Source organism: Oryza sativa, chromosome 7 (assembly GCF_034140825.1).
Source record: "Oryza sativa Japonica Group chromosome 7, ASM3414082v1".
Lineage (NCBI taxonomy): Eukaryota > Viridiplantae > Streptophyta > Magnoliopsida > Poales > Poaceae > Oryza > Oryza sativa.
In genome coordinates, this window is record NC_089041.1 from 1,364,421 (window position 1) to 1,381,332 (window position 16,912).

The following is a 16,912-nucleotide window of genomic DNA, read 5'->3' on the forward strand; positions in this document are numbered from 1 at the left end:
CATCTGGGCTGACCTATGGTGGGAAACTACCAATTGGGGCTAAGTTTGAATAGGCTTCATCTGGTCCAACGAATTACAGCCCACAAACATGCATGTATGAGCTAATATTTCAAGCCTACATAGATGGGCTGGCGATGACGCCCATCTAATGCCTTCATCAGGCTAGACTTGAAGCCCGTGAGGATAGGGTGCGAAACTCCTATGGCACGATTGATTGCTTGGGGCGATCGGTTCCTCTGCCCTACGCGGTATTTTTTTTTTGGCACCACTTTACTTTTCTGTTTTACTAAGTTTATACCCCCGAAGTTTATACCTATTAAGTTTACACATCTAAAGTTTACATACTTAAAGTTTGTTGACCTAAAATTTGTAAGTCAAAAGTTTATATATCAGATTCAAGTTCATCTTTAAATGTATTTAAATTTAAATTCAAATTTGAATCGGTATATAAACTTTTGACCTATAAAAGATGTGTAAACCCTATAAGTATAAACTTTAGGTATATAAACTTAAAAAAACTATATGGTGAAAAAAAAAGAAAAGTGGTGAAAAAAAAACTATAGGGTGTCCATGTAAATCGATCCCAATAAAAGCATCAAGGAAGCTCATAGTGTATGCAAAGTAAGGGAAAACCTAATTTTGTAGCTAAGAAAAAAATAGCTTTAGCTATATGGCCGAGGGGTAAAATATTAGAGTGCTCATTACTAATTTACTTCTTGACATTACCATATACCTTGAAAAATAACTACTAGTACGTACGTACTATTTAGAGTTCAATTTGTTTGTTTGAAAGTTTGTGAAGTGATACTAGATATTGATCTATATTGTTAATTATTTTTCAACAAAATATATGATTATTATTTGGATTGACATTTAGTTAAGCAACAAGCTGGGGACATATTCCTATAAGAGACAAAGTTATTAATATTTCTCCGCAATTTGATAAATTAATATCGACATGCTATGATGTCTGACCTAGTTAGACATACGTGTAAGAATTGGTCAGTGGGAAATCGATTACTAATCAAAATAATCAAGTGGATCAAATTAAGTCGATCCGGGCATGTACTTGTTGCTGATGAACGTCACAGGGTAGAAAGGAAGAAAACACGGCAGGAAAGCATGGTTACCCATATTCCAATGGATGCACCCACCTATATATATAGCTACTAGCCAGTGCACGTGTAACTTTATTTTTTATGAAAAAAATAGTGATCAAAGATAGAATATTTTTTAAAGTTCGACCACAAATTTATGTAAAAAATTATCAATATCTAAAACACTAAATTGGTTTTATTAAATATAACATTAAATATATTTTAATAATATATTTGTTTTCTGTTGAAAATATTACTATATATTTCTGTAAACTTAATCAAACTTCGATTTTGATAAACACCTGGCGATAATAAAATCGACAAATATATGCAGGATCAGGTGACTAAAATCAGACAGCTCTTTATTTATTACTACCTCCATATTTTAATGTATGACGCCGTTAACTTTTTGTCTAACATTAGACTATTCGTCTTATTCGAAACAATTATGTAATTATCATTTATTTTATTGTGACTTGATTCATCACCAAATATTCTTTAAGCATGGCATAAATATTTTATATTTGGATAAAAATTTTGAATAAAACGAATAGTCAAACGTTGGTTGAAAAATCAATGGCGTCATACATTAAAATACGGAGGGAGTAATTTGTAATAAAAATACACACCGGATACATATATATCTGTATTTGTAGATACTCAATACGTCTGCATCATGACGTACTTATTGCATCCAACACACTGATCATGCATACGCATGCAGATCGATGTGCGTACATATATACATACGAACATACATAGTAGTTCGTACATATATGCGCATATATATCTACTGAGAGCAGAAAGATTTATACGTACAATATATACTAGAGTAGTAGCAAAATATATTCCATAGCATATACGTTACGTACGTACGTATACGTATACGTATACGGTAGCTAGTACGGCCTCTGGTTTTGGACGTTGCCGGCGGGGAAGTAGGTGCAGATGAAGAAGACGCCTCGGTTGGCGTTGCAGGCGACGGCGGCGCATCCGACGGCGGTGGTGTCGCGCCACACGACCTGCGTGTAGTGGCCGCACATGGCGCCGCCGACGCAGCTGTTGCTGGCGTAGTCGTAGGAGCCCTTCTCCGCCACCCACTGGTCGACGGAGCTCGCCGCCGTCCACGCCTGCACGGAGGGGTTCCACGACAGGTTCTCGCCGTACTGATAGTTGTTGCGATCGGAGTGCCGCAGCGCGCAGTCGCCGGCGCGCTGGTTCGCGTAGCCCTGCGCGTACGCCGCCAGGTTGTCGTCCCACGACAGCGCCGGGACGCCGACGGCGCTCCGGGCGGCGTTGTGGATGTTGACGATGTCGGTCGCCGTGGTCTGGGCCTGCGCCGTCGATGTGGTGGCCAGAACCACCGCCATGGCCGCCATCACCACTGCAAAGCTCGCTCCTCTCTCCATTGCAAGCTCGCAGTTGATTTGATTGGCAGTGTACGTTCGATCGACTGCGCAATTAGAGTAGAACTAGAGCTATAGCTAGCTAGTAGAGGTGATGATTAATACATGCAATTTCGGCAGTATTTATAGACGGGCTGGCTCTCGATCGAGCCATGGACTTAATTAAGCACATGGCAAAGAAGAAACGGTAAACGTTGATACGGCGGACTGGTCCCTAATTATTAAGAGAAAGAAATGGGAGAAGAGCTGAAGAGGTGATAAGACCAGAAAGTCATGAACAAAGCACTCATGGGAAAGTGGATAATATGCGTGGCAAAACTTGTTACTACAGACCAAATTCTCTTACCCAGAATGTCTGAAAATTCTTCAAATCGGGTGCCCGCGCCTCCGCGCCGAAAAAAATGGGGCACCGCGCCTCCGTCCACCACGCGCCCCACCACACGCACTGTTGCAATAAATCTGCCACATATTACGGAAACACTCTATTAACAGGAATCCGTTTCATTTTTTTTTCACCAATAATGTTTCAACAAGTATATTCGTATTGTTACACTATGTATAGATCAAATGTTGCAGAGAATTGAAACATCCTTTCGCTATTTGCTGAAACATTATTTTTATATGCGGTGAAATAGCTTCAAAAACCGTTGTTTCATGCGCTGTAGCAAAATGTTTTATGAGGTGATTTGGTTGTATTTAAGCTTTTTAAACGATTGGACCATTTTCAATCAACGTAGTGAAACAATTCCGATCTATTTGGTGGAACAACCCCGATTTTTTTAAAAAAACGGGTGTCCGATTTATATACGCCTCGCCAAAATGTGTAAAAACAGGAGTGGGATGGAGTCGATCAGCTAGGAAAGGATGTGTCAGATGCTGGAAACTTTTAGCGCTTCCCAAAGAACAATACTCTATGCCTATTAAAATACAAAATATTTTTTTGGGCAACTAGAACTTATTTTGATGGATGATTTCTCGAAAGAGCCGTATGTGAAAATTAACTTGTACGCGGGGTCATGAAATTCGTACCCCATGCAAATCCTTAATTTTTATAGGCCCTTGGTAGTACAGTTGATCGATTCAAATAAATGCTGCCGAAAATAGGTTACGTTTTCTTTACCAGAGTTAAGTAATTGAGTGATCAAAGTAGCAGTAATATTCTACTCTTTTATTAAAATCGGAGGTGTAGTATGTAAACACCACCTGTTGATGAGGACATCACTTCGTCGGATACGCTCGTAACTTCACACGCTCCAATAATAATTTCAAGTCCAAGACCAGTTCGGCCTCCGGAGACAGCACTGACTTCAAACGGACCTAGCGCCTTCATGCTATCTCCGATTTGGGTGATCTTGGACTTCGTGGAAATCTTATCTCGCTACCTTTCAAACGCATCCGGTTTCATGTCCAAATTCATCTCGAGTCAACGGGAATCACCAAAATAAGACAGTGCTGTTGCTGAAACCGAACTTGGGCCTTGGGCCTTGTAATAGACTAGGCCCATCCCGGAAGTGTCTCCCTCCACCTCCACAAATTAGCACTTAACCCTAGCTTTATTTTCCTCTATAAATAACTTTGTATATCCTCAAAAACAATTGGGTTTTGTTTAGTTGAATTTTGCCAAGTGCCATTCACCTTGTCTCTAGTCCTCGCTCGATTAGTCGGCGACTATAGATTCAGAGCCCCCAATAGTTGGTGTGTTGATTTGCCGGGTCGATTAGATCTACCACTTCAATCGCAACTATTCCTTTGTGCTTAATTCCCTATTTGCAATATTTAGATTGCATCTTATCTTGTTCTTGCAGTGTTCTCTCGTTTGCATTGCAGGGATCATCAACCGCGCGTCACGGTTGGTACGACATCGTTTGTGGTGTAGCGATTGCACGGCGTCCTGGATTTGTTCTGGTTGGTAGCCACATCGCAAACGTCGCACTCGATCAAAGCGAGAGTTATCCCCCTCACCAGAAGATCGGGCCACGAGAGAGAGCGTCATCAGTTGGTATCAGAGCTTCAGTTGCTTGGTGAGGATTTTAGTTTTGTAATTTTTTTCCCATCGTCTACCATACAGCCGCAATATTTTTTTCCATCACCAAACTTTAGTTTGAGCCTTTCAAATTTCATTCAGTATTGTGTTCTTGAGTTTTGGTCCATTGTCGTGTCGAAAGTGCTGGTTTTAGTCGTAGCTCAGTCTGAGTTTTGAGCTTTGCATTTGGTCGTCGTCGTCTCGGTTGAGCAGTAGATCGGTTTGAGAGAAAAAAAATCCAGAGTTTCTGTTGGGTGAGATTTCTTTCCAGTGCATGCATGCATGGAATCGCGGTACGTGGTTACCAAATAAATAGCGCCTCAAATCAGGGACTAATCTTGGTTATTTCCTAGTTAGTTTCTGTGTCTATCCGAAGTGCATGTGCCAAGGATCGGTTTCCATATTCCTGGCACCACCCAAATAGGAGGTACGTAGTTTTCTCTGTAACTACACATTCACACGCACAAGCACCTGGTTGGTTGGTCTTTGGTCATTTGATTTTTTTTTCTTCTAGGCTTGAGTCCTTTGTAATCTTATTTACCAGCTATTCCATTTGGTAGATACCGCTTGCCAAAAAAAAAAGAAATAAAGAAAAGGCAGAAGGTGCAAAAAAAAAAAGAAAAAAAAAGAAAAAAAGAGCCGCACCAAAGAAAAAACAGAAAAAAAGAGAAAAAAAATCAGAAAAAGAAAGAGTGGAATTTTTTTTGTTGGAATCTTGGAGAGAGTTGCTTACTATAGCGAGTTGTGGATTGTCCGAGTGTGATCATTTGCTTGCTTAAGCTAGGATTGAGTCTAGGCTACGCCAGCAATTTTGACTAGTACTTTGGACTATTATTCAATTTCGCAAATCTGTTTGATTTTTGCTATTCCTTGTGATATAGTTAAGCCTACCAAGATCCACATACTCCTAACCTTTACAGGTCCGGCCTTGCAATTGCTCCACTCATCAAGCGTGTCATTGTGCCACGAACCAGCCACGGTGATTGACCTGTTTTGCATTCTTTGAGAATATTATAAGAATTTGGTATATGCTTGAGTGTTGAGTGCCTTCAAAAGCTCCACATATATATAGATTGTTAGGAACTGACACTTTCTTGTGAGTTTCTTTTGCTTGCTAACGATGTCAGGTACAAGTTCCGACGAACCAACACTGGAGAATCTAGCGCATAAACTGAAGGGTATGGAAAATTGGTATGAAGAGTTGATGCGTAATAGTAAATCATACAAGGAAAGCACAGATAAACATTTAAAAACCTTAAGTGAAAGCCTGGTGAAAGTAGTGGATCAAATTGAGAAAATGAATCAATCACATAAACAATTAACTGAAAACATTCAGAATATGATTATTGAACATGAAAATATTGTGCGACGCATTGGTTTACTTGAGGCTGCAGGTGAAGAAGGTGCAGGTGCCACTGCTCATCGACACCAAATATATGACGATGAAGACGAAGAGCAATCTGTTGCTGATGATGTGGAGGAAGACGAGAGTGTTGGAAATAGAAGACAACGTCGAGTTAGGGACAAAGATGATCCTTTATCTAAGGTAAAATTTACTATGCCTTCTTTTGATGGTAAGTTTGAGCCTTCTGTTTATCTAGATTGGGAGTTAGCTGTTGAGCAAAAATTCTCTTGCTATGATTTTCCTGATAATAAGAAAGTTAAAGCTGCCAGTAGTGAATTTACCTCCTTTGCATCTCTATGGTGGAATAATATATGTGGTAGAGGACTTAGACCTAGAACATGGGATGATATGAAACGTACAATGAGGTCTAGATTTGTTCCTTCTTACTATGCTCGTGACATGTTAAATAAACTGCAACTTTTAAGACAATGTTCCAATTCTGTAGAAACATACTATCAAGAGATGATGATTGCTTTGTCACGATGTGATTTGCAAGAAACTGAGGATGCTAGAATTTCTAGGTTCTATGGAAGTCTTAATAGAGAGATTCGGGATATTCTTGAATATAAAGAATACAATACCATGAATAGATTATTCCATTTTGCATGCAAAGCTGAAAGAGAAGTGCAGGGACGCAACAAGCATAGAAGTTCTTTTGCAGGTGCTACTTCCACACGACAGTCAACACCACGTCAAGCTACTACTGCCGTTCGTTCACCTACTTCTACGCCATCCAATGCTCAAGAAAAAAGCAAAAACGCTTCAGTTCAGACTCCAGCCAAGAGTGCAACTTCAGTAGCTTCCACTGGACGTACCCGTGATATTACATGTCATAAGTGCCATGGCATTGGACACATTGCACGTGACTGTCCAAATCGGCGAGCTCTATTTGTGAATGATGATGGTGAGTATACTTCTACTAGTGATTGTGATGATGAATATGCTTTAGCTGCCACTGACCACGCAGGAGGACAAGATAATGATGACATCGAGGAAGTCCATTTGCATCCAGAGTCGCTAGATCAGTATCCTAGCCTAATTGTCAAGCTAGCACTTAGTGCTAAAGAGAAGTGTGAAGAGCAAAACCAATGTCACAATTTGTTCCAAAGCAAAGTTCTTGTGAAAGACCATACCGTCAAAATGATTATTGATAGCGGGAGTTGCAACAATTTAGCAAGTGAAGAGATGGTCAAGAAGCTTGGCTTGACTACCCATCCACCTCCACGAATTAGCACTTAACCCTAGCTTTATTTTCCTCTATAAATAACTTTGTACATCCTCAAAAACAATTGGGTTTTGTTTAGTTGAATTTTGCCAAGTGCCATTCACCTTGTCTCTAGTCCTTGCTCGATTAGTCGGCGACTATAGATTCAGAGCCCCCAATAGTTAGTGTGTTGATTTGCCGGGTCGATTAGATCTACCACTTCAATCGCAACTATTCCTTTGTGCTTAATTCCCTATTCGCAATATTTAGATTGCATCTTATCTTGTTCTTGCAGTGTTCTCTCGTTTGCATTGTAGGGATCATCAACCGCGCGTCACGGTTGGTACGACATCGTTTGTGGTGTAGCGATTGCACGGCGTCCTGGATTTGTTCTGGTTGGTAGCCACATCGCAAACGTCGCACTCGATCAAAGCGAGAGTTATCCCCCTCACCAGAAGATCGTGCCACGAGAGAGAGCGTCATCACCTGTACGCACACAAGTTGCCTGATTTTTTTTCCTAGTGGACACACTCGTGTGTAAAAAGGATATGCTTTGCTAGCTACTTCCTCCGTCCCAAAATATAACTATTTTTTATTTCGACATAGTTTTCGATATGCTATTTTGATTAATAATATCTAAAAAGAGTTGTATATTATGATAGTTCGTTTAATGATAAATCTAGTAACATCAATTTTAAATGATGTATTTTTTTATTATTTTATTAATAGTTAAAGTTAAAAATGTTAGACTAGTCTATAAATATTTTTATTTTGGGACGGAGGTAATCCCAGACATATGCTTTTTTCTAGATAATGTGACATGGATATGTAGGCCAGAAAATTAAACATCAAGTTGCTAAAGAAAGTATGAGGAAGGTAACGTAAGTATGTGTGCCAAGACTAAAGAAGTGTGGATCCATGCATATATGGCTAGTTTGCTACAATTAATTGACCACTTATAATTAACTTTAGTTACATTAGTAGGAGTAGTTAGGATTAAAAAAACTAGAGTAAAATACAGTAGCGGCCCTTAAACTTGAGGGCGGATGTCATCCAGGTCCATTAACTTGCAAATCGTGTAATTAGACCACTAAACTTGCTAAATGTACCATCGCCGGTCCAAAATGCCATTTGACCGCGGTCGCGCCGACGTGGCATGCCACGTGCACAGCTGAGCTGGACCACACCGTGCGTGACACACCGCCCACGCCTTGTCGTTTTTCATCCAGGCCCCTCTCTTTTTCTCATTTGGTTTCCACCACTGCTTCTTCTTCCCTGAAGCGCCCAAAATCTAAGCGCCGACTAGGGTTGCGATTGAGGGCAAGTTTCGGCGGCGGAGCAGGTTGCGGCAGGTTCGTCGGCGGAGCAGGTCTCGGCAGGGTTCGGCGACGGAGTATGTCGTGGCAGGGTTCTTTGGCGGAGCAGGTCTCGGCGGGCTTCGGCGGCGGAGCGGCTGGGTTGAAGGCGATGGCAGGCTCGAGCTCCAGTTGGAGCACAACACGGTGGGCGACAGAAATATCCAGGCAAGGTAAAACCTTTCCATCTCCCATTCGGTACCTGGAGAGTACTTTGTTGAAGTCAGTTGGTTTATTCATTTTGAATGTGCAGAATGGTGGATGCAAATTACGGCAGTGGTATGAACCAGGGACAACGTCGTATTTGAAGCAGGTTTTGAATGATTTAGTCAGCACTGTTCGTGAAGTGAAGACAGAGAACTCTGAAATTAGAGCATCCCTTGCCAACTCAAGAGCTATGATTGATGGACTTGTCACTGAACGCAATGTCTATGAAGCAAAGAGCAGGGGACAAAAAGAGGAATGTGGCTCAGTTACTAAAATGGCCTATAGAATCAAGATGTTAGAAGAGAGTAGAAGATCTATGTTGTCAGTTATTGTTGGTTTTGTAGTAGTCATATTTGCACTATTGCTTCTTAGGTAGATACCAAAGTTTGATGGATATGGATGTATTGGTGCTGGTGTGTTTTGTGTCAGCTGAAATAAGGCACTTGAGTGACCTTTTGTGTATGCTGAATCTGAACCATGTATGGAAAATGTATGCTAAATGCTATTATGTGAAGCTGAAATCTGAGATTTTGTTCTGAAAATCGACATCTCTAATTTTTTTCAGCAGACAACTGTTATTTTGTTCTAGCATATGAAATGTCCTGTAAAACTGTCATATGGAAATAGCAAACATGCATCATGCATTACAGGCAGTAATTTCGCATATTCATCACAATACCAAATTTCTGGCATTTAGTAGTATTTCCAGTACTACATTTAGTGAACACATGTCTGGCATCACAAAAATCCCATGTTCTATCACAAAATAGCCACAAGTTTGGCAGCACAAAATCAAGCAAGCATGCCCATGAAATCCATACAAGGTTGAAATTTTTGCATAACAAAGTACTACTAACACTAAAGGACCATCAAACATATGGTCTAACACATATCACTTGTTTGTAGCAGTAGCTTTCTTCCTGGGAGCTCTGTTCTTTGAAGTAGTAGCAGCAACTCCTGAAACTCCTTCAGTTGTACACTTCCTTTTGTTGGCCCTAGATTTTCCCTCTTTTGTTGCTGTGGTCATAGGGGTAGATACTACAGCTGGCTGGTTTGAAAGAATGTACTGGTTATCTGGGAGAGGACCATGTGTAGTTTCCATTTGACTCACTTGTGATGATTCCTCAAACATCTGTGCAACCATAGGATTAGGAACTTGTGATAGTAATTGGTCATATGCAGACTGAGATTGGGTCAGCACCTACAAGTTTACAAAGGTAATTAAGATAGAGTTATAATTAATAGGGTACTGATAATAGAGTGATAAGATAGAGTATTGTTTCATTACCTCTACTGGTTCTTGCTCAGATTCATGCAACTCTTCTGTAGAACTTGCAGCTGGGGTCCTACTTGTCTTCAGTTTGGGTTTGAGTCCAGCCTTTCTCAGTGGGCACCCTTTCTTGTTATGTCCAGGCTCTTTGCAGTAAGAGCAGTGCATCTCCACACCATGCTTGGACATTTTAGGCCCATTTTTTCCCTGTACCTCATGTGGTGCTTTCCTCCTAGACTTATGTGGTCTGCCAACCTTTTTCTCATATATTGGAGGCTTCACTTCTGGCCCATTCACCTGAGCCCACTTAGTCATATCATTGCAGGGCCAAATGTTAAATGCATATGCTCTGGAGAATGCTTCTAAACTATAGCAGGGTGGAAGAACTGACTCGGCACTAATTCTCTCACTCCTTAAGCATGAGATAGCATGGTTACAAGGGATGCCTGTTAGATCCCATCTCCTGCAGTCAAAATGTTTAGCACTAAGGTCAACAATGTACTTGAAATTCCTATCTTCCACCTGAAAAATCCCTTTCCCGGCTGGCAAAACATAACATGTGTTTGCCATATCTGCATTTTTCAGTACTTTCTTCCTGATCTTGGGGCATATAGGCCCATGCCATTGCTCTGCCACTTCTTTCTGCTTACTGTAATGCCTACTCATTACTTGGCTTTTGATCTTTTCAAACATACTCAGGATTGGCAATTCCCTAGCTTCTAAGATGTACTTGTTGAATACTTCACAATTATTGTTCAACAAGATATCACACTTAGGGAATTCACTGAAATAAGCTCTGACCCAAGTTTTAGGAGGCATCTTTTGAAGCCACTCATATGCATCCTGATTAAGAGATTTCATTTCTTCCATGTTGGCATTCCACTCAACCTCTGAACTTGATCTAGCACATGCCCATAACTGGTTTTTCAGATTCTCACCTTTGAAATGTACCTGAAAATTGGAGTACAGATGTCTAACACAAAATCTATGTTCTGAATCAGGGAAAATCTGTTGGACAGCTGGTATAAGACCCTGTATCATGTAAAAACAAACATGGAATTTGAAATATGTCAGATTATAAGAACAAAACTTATAAGACAAAAATAAAGAACAAGTATACCTTTTGCTTATCAGTCATTATTGTCCATGGGTAGGTATTGTCAATGCCCAGGTCTTCCTTTAGGGTATATAGAAACCATGTCCAAGACCTCAATGACTCTTTCTCAACCACAGCTATTGCAATTGGATATATGCAATCATTAGGGTCAATGCCTACTGCTGTTAGGATTTGTCCACCAAATTTAGTCTTGATGTGGCAACCATCCAAACATATCAAAGGCCTACATCCACTCAGAAACCCTCTCTTACATGCATCAAAGGACATGTAATATGTGCTGAAACAACTGTCTACCAGGTTCAAAAAGAAGCAACTGCCTGGATTAGACCTTCTTAGCTCAGCCCCATAGTCCCACAACTAATTATATTGTTGAATCTCATCACCATATATGGCCTTGAAGGCCAATCTCCTTGCCCTGGCTAGCTTGCTTCTAGATGGAGTCAGATTCCATTCTAATTGGACTAACTTTGCAAACCCTCCAAGTGTCATCTTATCATTTGCTCTAAAAGTTTCAATGTACTTCTCAGATAGCCATTTAGCAGTACACCTTTTCAGCACCCATTCCTTCTGACATTTATGCTCCCCAAGATATGTCTTCACCATCATTGACTTGGACCTGCTATCAAATGATGCATATAAGTTCCATGGGCAACCCTCAACACAGTGGGCCCTAAGTCTTTTTTGCTCATTCCTAGGTATCTTGATGTCCACTCTAGCCTTCAAACTGTACTCTGTTATGGCCTTTCTAAGTACTTCTACTGAAGGAAACACCATGCCAACCTTAAAAACTGGGTTCTTAACATCCTCTGCCATGAAAGCCTTGAACTTTAATCTCACTTCACCTTCATCATCTGAATCTGGGAGCTGCAAATCTTCATCATCAGTGGAAACTTCCTCCCCATCAGAATTTCTAACTACTATTTCTTTCCTCTTCAACTGACTGCCCTTAGCTTTCTTCCAAGACTTTGCCTTGCAGTCAGATAAGTCTTCAACACCCATATCAACATTGTCAACATACAAGTCATCATCTGCATCTGATATATCATAGTCACTGTCCACAAAATCTGTGTCATCTTCTAAGCTACCATCACTGTCACTGTCATCTTGTTTGTTTGGCACCTTCCTATCAGCAGTTGGCATCTTCCTAGGACTAAGCACCCTAGGCAATTCACTAATAGGATTAGCTACTACATCATCCCAATCTACACCTGCAATTGTGTCACCCTGATCAAAGTAGATAATAAAATTCTTAACCTTGTGCACAACTGATTTCATCACTTCAAAGTCAGCCCTAGTAGATATAACCCTAAGGCCATCTTCAAGAGTCCTTCCAGGGAGCAACCAATAAGCCTTAAAATCTGGAGTCATATCATACCCAAGCATAGCTAAAAATTCATCCAAACAAACAATATCCCATGTTCCTGCTTCACAGTGGTCAATCCAATTTATTGTTTGATCTACATATGCCCTGTTGCTACTTTGACCAACAAAAAAACCACCATGGTGTACCTCAGCGGTGAATTTACCATCATCAGGACCTGCATTGCAATCCTAATTAGCTGTATTACTCTCATGTTCTAGCCTACTCGAGAACAATGTCAGGATAATCATCCTACAGGGAAAAATAACATCTTTTTTGCATAACAAACGCCTTATTCCTTTGTATCTATCTACCAACATCAATCAGTGCATGCTAACCCTGCAGATTAATGGACGAACGAAATTTTGAAGTTATACTCACTGTACAACGGAGGCCCTTCCCCTTCCAGGCGGAAAATCATGCCTCCTCCCCGCGATTATGGTCGGCGGGAGGCCGCAACAGCCAATCGATCTCGCCTCTTTGCGCTTCCGTTGGAACCCTATTTCTCCGGCGATCACCCCCCTCACGATCTCCGCTGCACTCTGCGCTAGGGCACTCCGGGGAAGACGAAGCAGCAGTGGATGACGAAAGAAAATGAGAAAAACAGAGGGGCCTCGATGAAAAAAAAACAAGTGTGGCCGGTGACACACACGGTGCGCGTGAGAAAAGGCACGGTGCGGGCCAGCTCAGCTGTGCACATGGCATGCCACGTCGGCGCGACCACGGTCAAATGACATTTTGGACCGGCGATGGTACATTTAGCAAGTTTAGTGGCCTAATTACACGATTTACAAGTTAATGGACCTAGATGATATCCGCCCGCAAGTTTAAGGGCCGCTACTGTATTTTACTCAAAAAACTATACTAGAGGTAAACGTGTGACAGTACAAGACCAGTCAAAGTCTTTCCAACGTCTCTCGCATGCTGTACGTACGTACTATAACACGTAGTAGTAGAACCGTACGTACGTCTTCGTGAGTTAGGTAATTAATATGCGGCTACACGAGAGGAAAAGGCCAAGGAAAATCATTGGAAAGTTCATTGCAACGTGCCAAATATTAATATTGCCTCTGTGCATGCTCAACGTTATATCTTGTGCCTCCAGCTGGGCATATATTATGGTATGATCCTTAATTTTAATCTTGAAAGAAACTACCTTTTTACCATTTCTTTAATTCTTTAGATAAGAAAAAGAAAAATATTCTCTAGAAACCATATCTGTCACGGTATCCACCTTGTCATCGGCTATGTCAGTGTTACTCGAAGCTTTATTTCTAATTAAGGGTATCTTTACTCTATGTGTGTGTGTATATTGATATTTCTCAACCAGGTTATGAATAGGGCCCACTATTGTTGTTGTAACTTTAAGTATTGCATTAGAGTTAGAAAAGGGATGAACCTAGCTTTGGGTTAAGCCCTCAACCGGTTCGTGGAGTGTTGTGGAAAAAAATGGTGACGGTTACCTCTGACGAACGTCCTCCGTCAAATGTGAGTAAAGTCATCAGCGACCACTAATCTCTGACTAGGACCAAAACACGTCAAAGGTGACGGTTTGAATACCGTCAGAGATGACCTGATTCGGCGTAGTGTGCATAGCTTTATATGAGCCTGTACTTAGGCCTTGAGCTATGGCCGAGGTAGCCCGGTTATGATCCATCATTGGTTGGGAGCCATCACAACTTTGAAAGACACATTTTCGGATAATGTGATATGGATACATATGCACACACACTAGAATACTAGATGATACCCCGTGCAGTGCAGACGGAATATTGGTGTGTGCAATGCAGTTGTAAAATTTCAATACGTACATACGAGAAAGATTATATATACACGCTGATATGAACTATAGAAGTGTCATCCAATGTGTTGTCAAGTGATGGTGTAACTTCTTTACAGTAATAACGTTCTACGCTAGCTAAGTAAATCACTGAATGCTAAGTTATTTACTAATTAGTGATGAATAGTAGCTACAAAATGGATTAAGCATAGGAATGATCCAATATATGGCTCTCTTTTTTTAAAATTATGTGGTTTAATGCATGTTGAGCTATTGGCTATAGGATATATAAATAAGCCAGAAAAATAAACATCAAGTTGCATTCACTACCTGCCCAGATGAAGAAAGTATGCAGCTGAGCTGTGTGCCAAAGACTATTAAAGTACAGTGTGAATACATGCATGGAAAGTTTGCGACAATTGACCACTTAATTATATTTAGTGGAAGTAATTAACATCTACTAGAAGCAACGTGACAGTGCAGGACCAAGTCTAAAGTGTCTTTCCAACCTCGATCTCTCGTAATCGAGCTTAGCTATAGCTCTCATGATTTAACTGCTATAAATACCTCAGCAAGCAACAAGTCTCAGCACAAGACATTAATTAATTAGCTTGAGAAACTCATCTGCTGGATCGAGCTTCTCTGTTAATTAATGGCGTCGAAAGCCTTTGCACTCGTGCTGCTGGCGGCGGCGACGCTGGCCATGGCGGCCAGCACGGCGGCGGCGCAGAGCTCGCCGCAGGACTTCGTCGACGCCCACAACGACGCCCGCCGCGGCGAGGGCGTCGGCCTCCCCGACGTGGTGTGGAACACGACGCTGCAGGCGTTCGCGGAGAGCTACGTGGCGGTGCTCGCCGCCACCTGCAGCCTCGACCACTCGAACAGCGTGCAGCTGGGCTACGGCGAGAACCTGTACATGGGCGGCGCCGGCAGCGCGTCGACGGCGGCGGACGCGGTCGGCTTGTGGATGGAGGAGAAGGCGGACTACGTGTACAGCAGCAACACGTGCACGAGGGGGGCGCTGCTCGACTGCGGCCACTACACGCAGGTGGTGTGGCGGAGCACGACGTCGATCGGCTGCGCGCGCGCCGCCTGCAGCAACGGCGGCGGTGTCATCATCAGCTGCAACTATTTCCCGCCCGGCAACTTCCCCGATCAGCGCCCTTACTAGTACACTATACTTACTACTACATGAATGTACGCATCAGATATATATTTATATGAATAAATTAATCACGTTCATGTATGTATAACATATACAGTACCATATTCGTACTTACTATAATAAGTAAGGCAAATTTTTCTACGCGGCATCGCAGTTGTGTGGTTTTAGCCTAGGGACACCGAAAAACAAAGCTTTGGGGGAAAGACACTACATAACCATAGATATTTATCGATGAGCACCGTGCCGTCTAAATGAAACTTGCCATGCTGACGTGGCGGTTCAGGAGCCCTTTTTTAATGTGGTTGGACCGAAATGCCCTTGCGCCTTATCTCCCTTGAGGGAGTAGCCGGTCATGGTGAAGAACCCCTCGGTGGCGTAGATGATGGGGCAGTCCGGGCGCGTCGCGTCGGAGACGACGAACGTCTGCTGCAGGCTGGACAGCGCGTCCTTGACCTCCAGCGACACCCACGCGGCAGCCAGTCTTACGACGCGCGGCCGCCGCCGCGCGCCGCCGTCCACTGACGACTTGCATGCCGCTCCCGTCCCCGACGTGCCGCCGTTGTCGCACCACGCCGCCGCCACCGGACGCCAAGCCTGCTGCTGCTGGGCGCTGCTTCCGCTAGAGCCCTCCTCGGCAACGATCTCCAAGCCGGCGGCGGTGGAGATGGGGAACGCCATCCACTTCTCCACCGCGTCCACTATCTCCTTCGAGCTGCTGGCCGCCATGGATGCCGACGAGATTGTCCTCGGCTATTATCAGCAAAGGTGTAACAATCTTGGCAGTGCAACTGCCACTGGTGGAGAAACCATCTTTCGTCGGTCGGGCTAATTCCACAATAGTCCCGGTTGCAACAAAAACCGGGACTAAAGATCATCTTTAGTCCCGGTTAAAAAGGGTAACGGGCATATTTGATCTACACCAACCGGGACTAAAGATCGTAACTTTAGTCCCGGTTCAAATGCTGTAAGGGCCTGTCAGGTCCCCCGGGATCTTTAGTCCCGGTTAATAACACCAACCGGGACTAAAGATCGTAACTAAAGATCACAGCGATCTTTAGCCCCGGTTCATAACACCAACCGGGACTAAAGTCTCACCCCTATATAAATGTCTTCTTCCTCCTTCAGCCCGAGCAAGCTTCAAAATTTCTTCAAAAAAGAGGGGAGGTCATGCCAAAATTTCTAGTAAATTTATTTTGGTGATTATATACAAATCAGAGGTGCCTAAAAGGTTAGCAACTTCATCCTCCAATGTTTTTTTTTTCATATTACATTTGGAGCTATGTTTTGCACACATTTTTGTGACCAAAATTTTGTTGTTATTTGATGAGAGAGAAAATTTGTGTGGAGAATAAAGAATATATAGAAATTTAGTTTATTTGCTAAAGAAGGTTTTATAAAAAAGTTGAGAAGGAAAATATAGTGAAAGTTAATCTTGAATAATAGAAAACAAAGTAAAATGACAAATTAAAATAAGTACAACACATTAATATTAGTTTAAAACTTTATAAATAGTAAATATATAA

General features: G+C 42.1%; 4 protein-coding genes across 4 annotated transcripts; 1 reads left to right on the top strand and 3 right to left on the bottom strand.

Moving 5' to 3' along the window:
• Positions 1–1,658: 1,658 nt before the first annotated feature.
• LOC107278128 (pathogenesis-related protein PRB1-3) lies at positions 1,659–2,618 on the bottom strand. The gene has a single exon (XM_015790123.3). The coding sequence runs from the start codon at positions 2,504–2,506 to the stop codon at positions 1,997–1,999; it is 510 nt and encodes a 169-aa protein (XP_015645609.1). The 5' UTR covers positions 2,507–2,618; the 3' UTR covers positions 1,659–1,996.
• Positions 2,619–9,589: 6,971 nt separating this feature from the next.
• Positions 9,590–10,633, bottom strand: LOC136357280 (uncharacterized). The gene is made up of 2 exons (XM_066312323.1): positions 9,986–10,633; positions 9,590–9,898 (listed from the first exon to the last, which is right to left on the bottom strand). Exons 1-2 carry the CDS (start codon positions 10,631–10,633, stop codon positions 9,590–9,592), a joined length of 957 nt encoding a protein of 318 aa, XP_066168420.1.
• Positions 10,634–11,441: 808 nt separating this feature from the next.
• Positions 11,442–12,452, bottom strand: LOC136357281 (uncharacterized). Its single transcript, XM_066312324.1, has one exon. The coding sequence runs from the start codon at positions 12,450–12,452 to the stop codon at positions 11,442–11,444; it is 1,011 nt and encodes a 336-aa protein (XP_066168421.1).
• A 2,284-nt stretch (positions 12,453–14,736) lies between these two features.
• LOC107277171 (pathogenesis-related protein PRB1-2) lies at positions 14,737–15,470 on the top strand. The gene has a single exon (XM_015789860.3). The coding sequence runs from the start codon at positions 14,877–14,879 to the stop codon at positions 15,393–15,395; it is 519 nt and encodes a 172-aa protein (XP_015645346.1). The 5' UTR covers positions 14,737–14,876; the 3' UTR covers positions 15,396–15,470.
• The last annotated feature ends 1,442 nt before the right edge of the window (positions 15,471–16,912 follow it).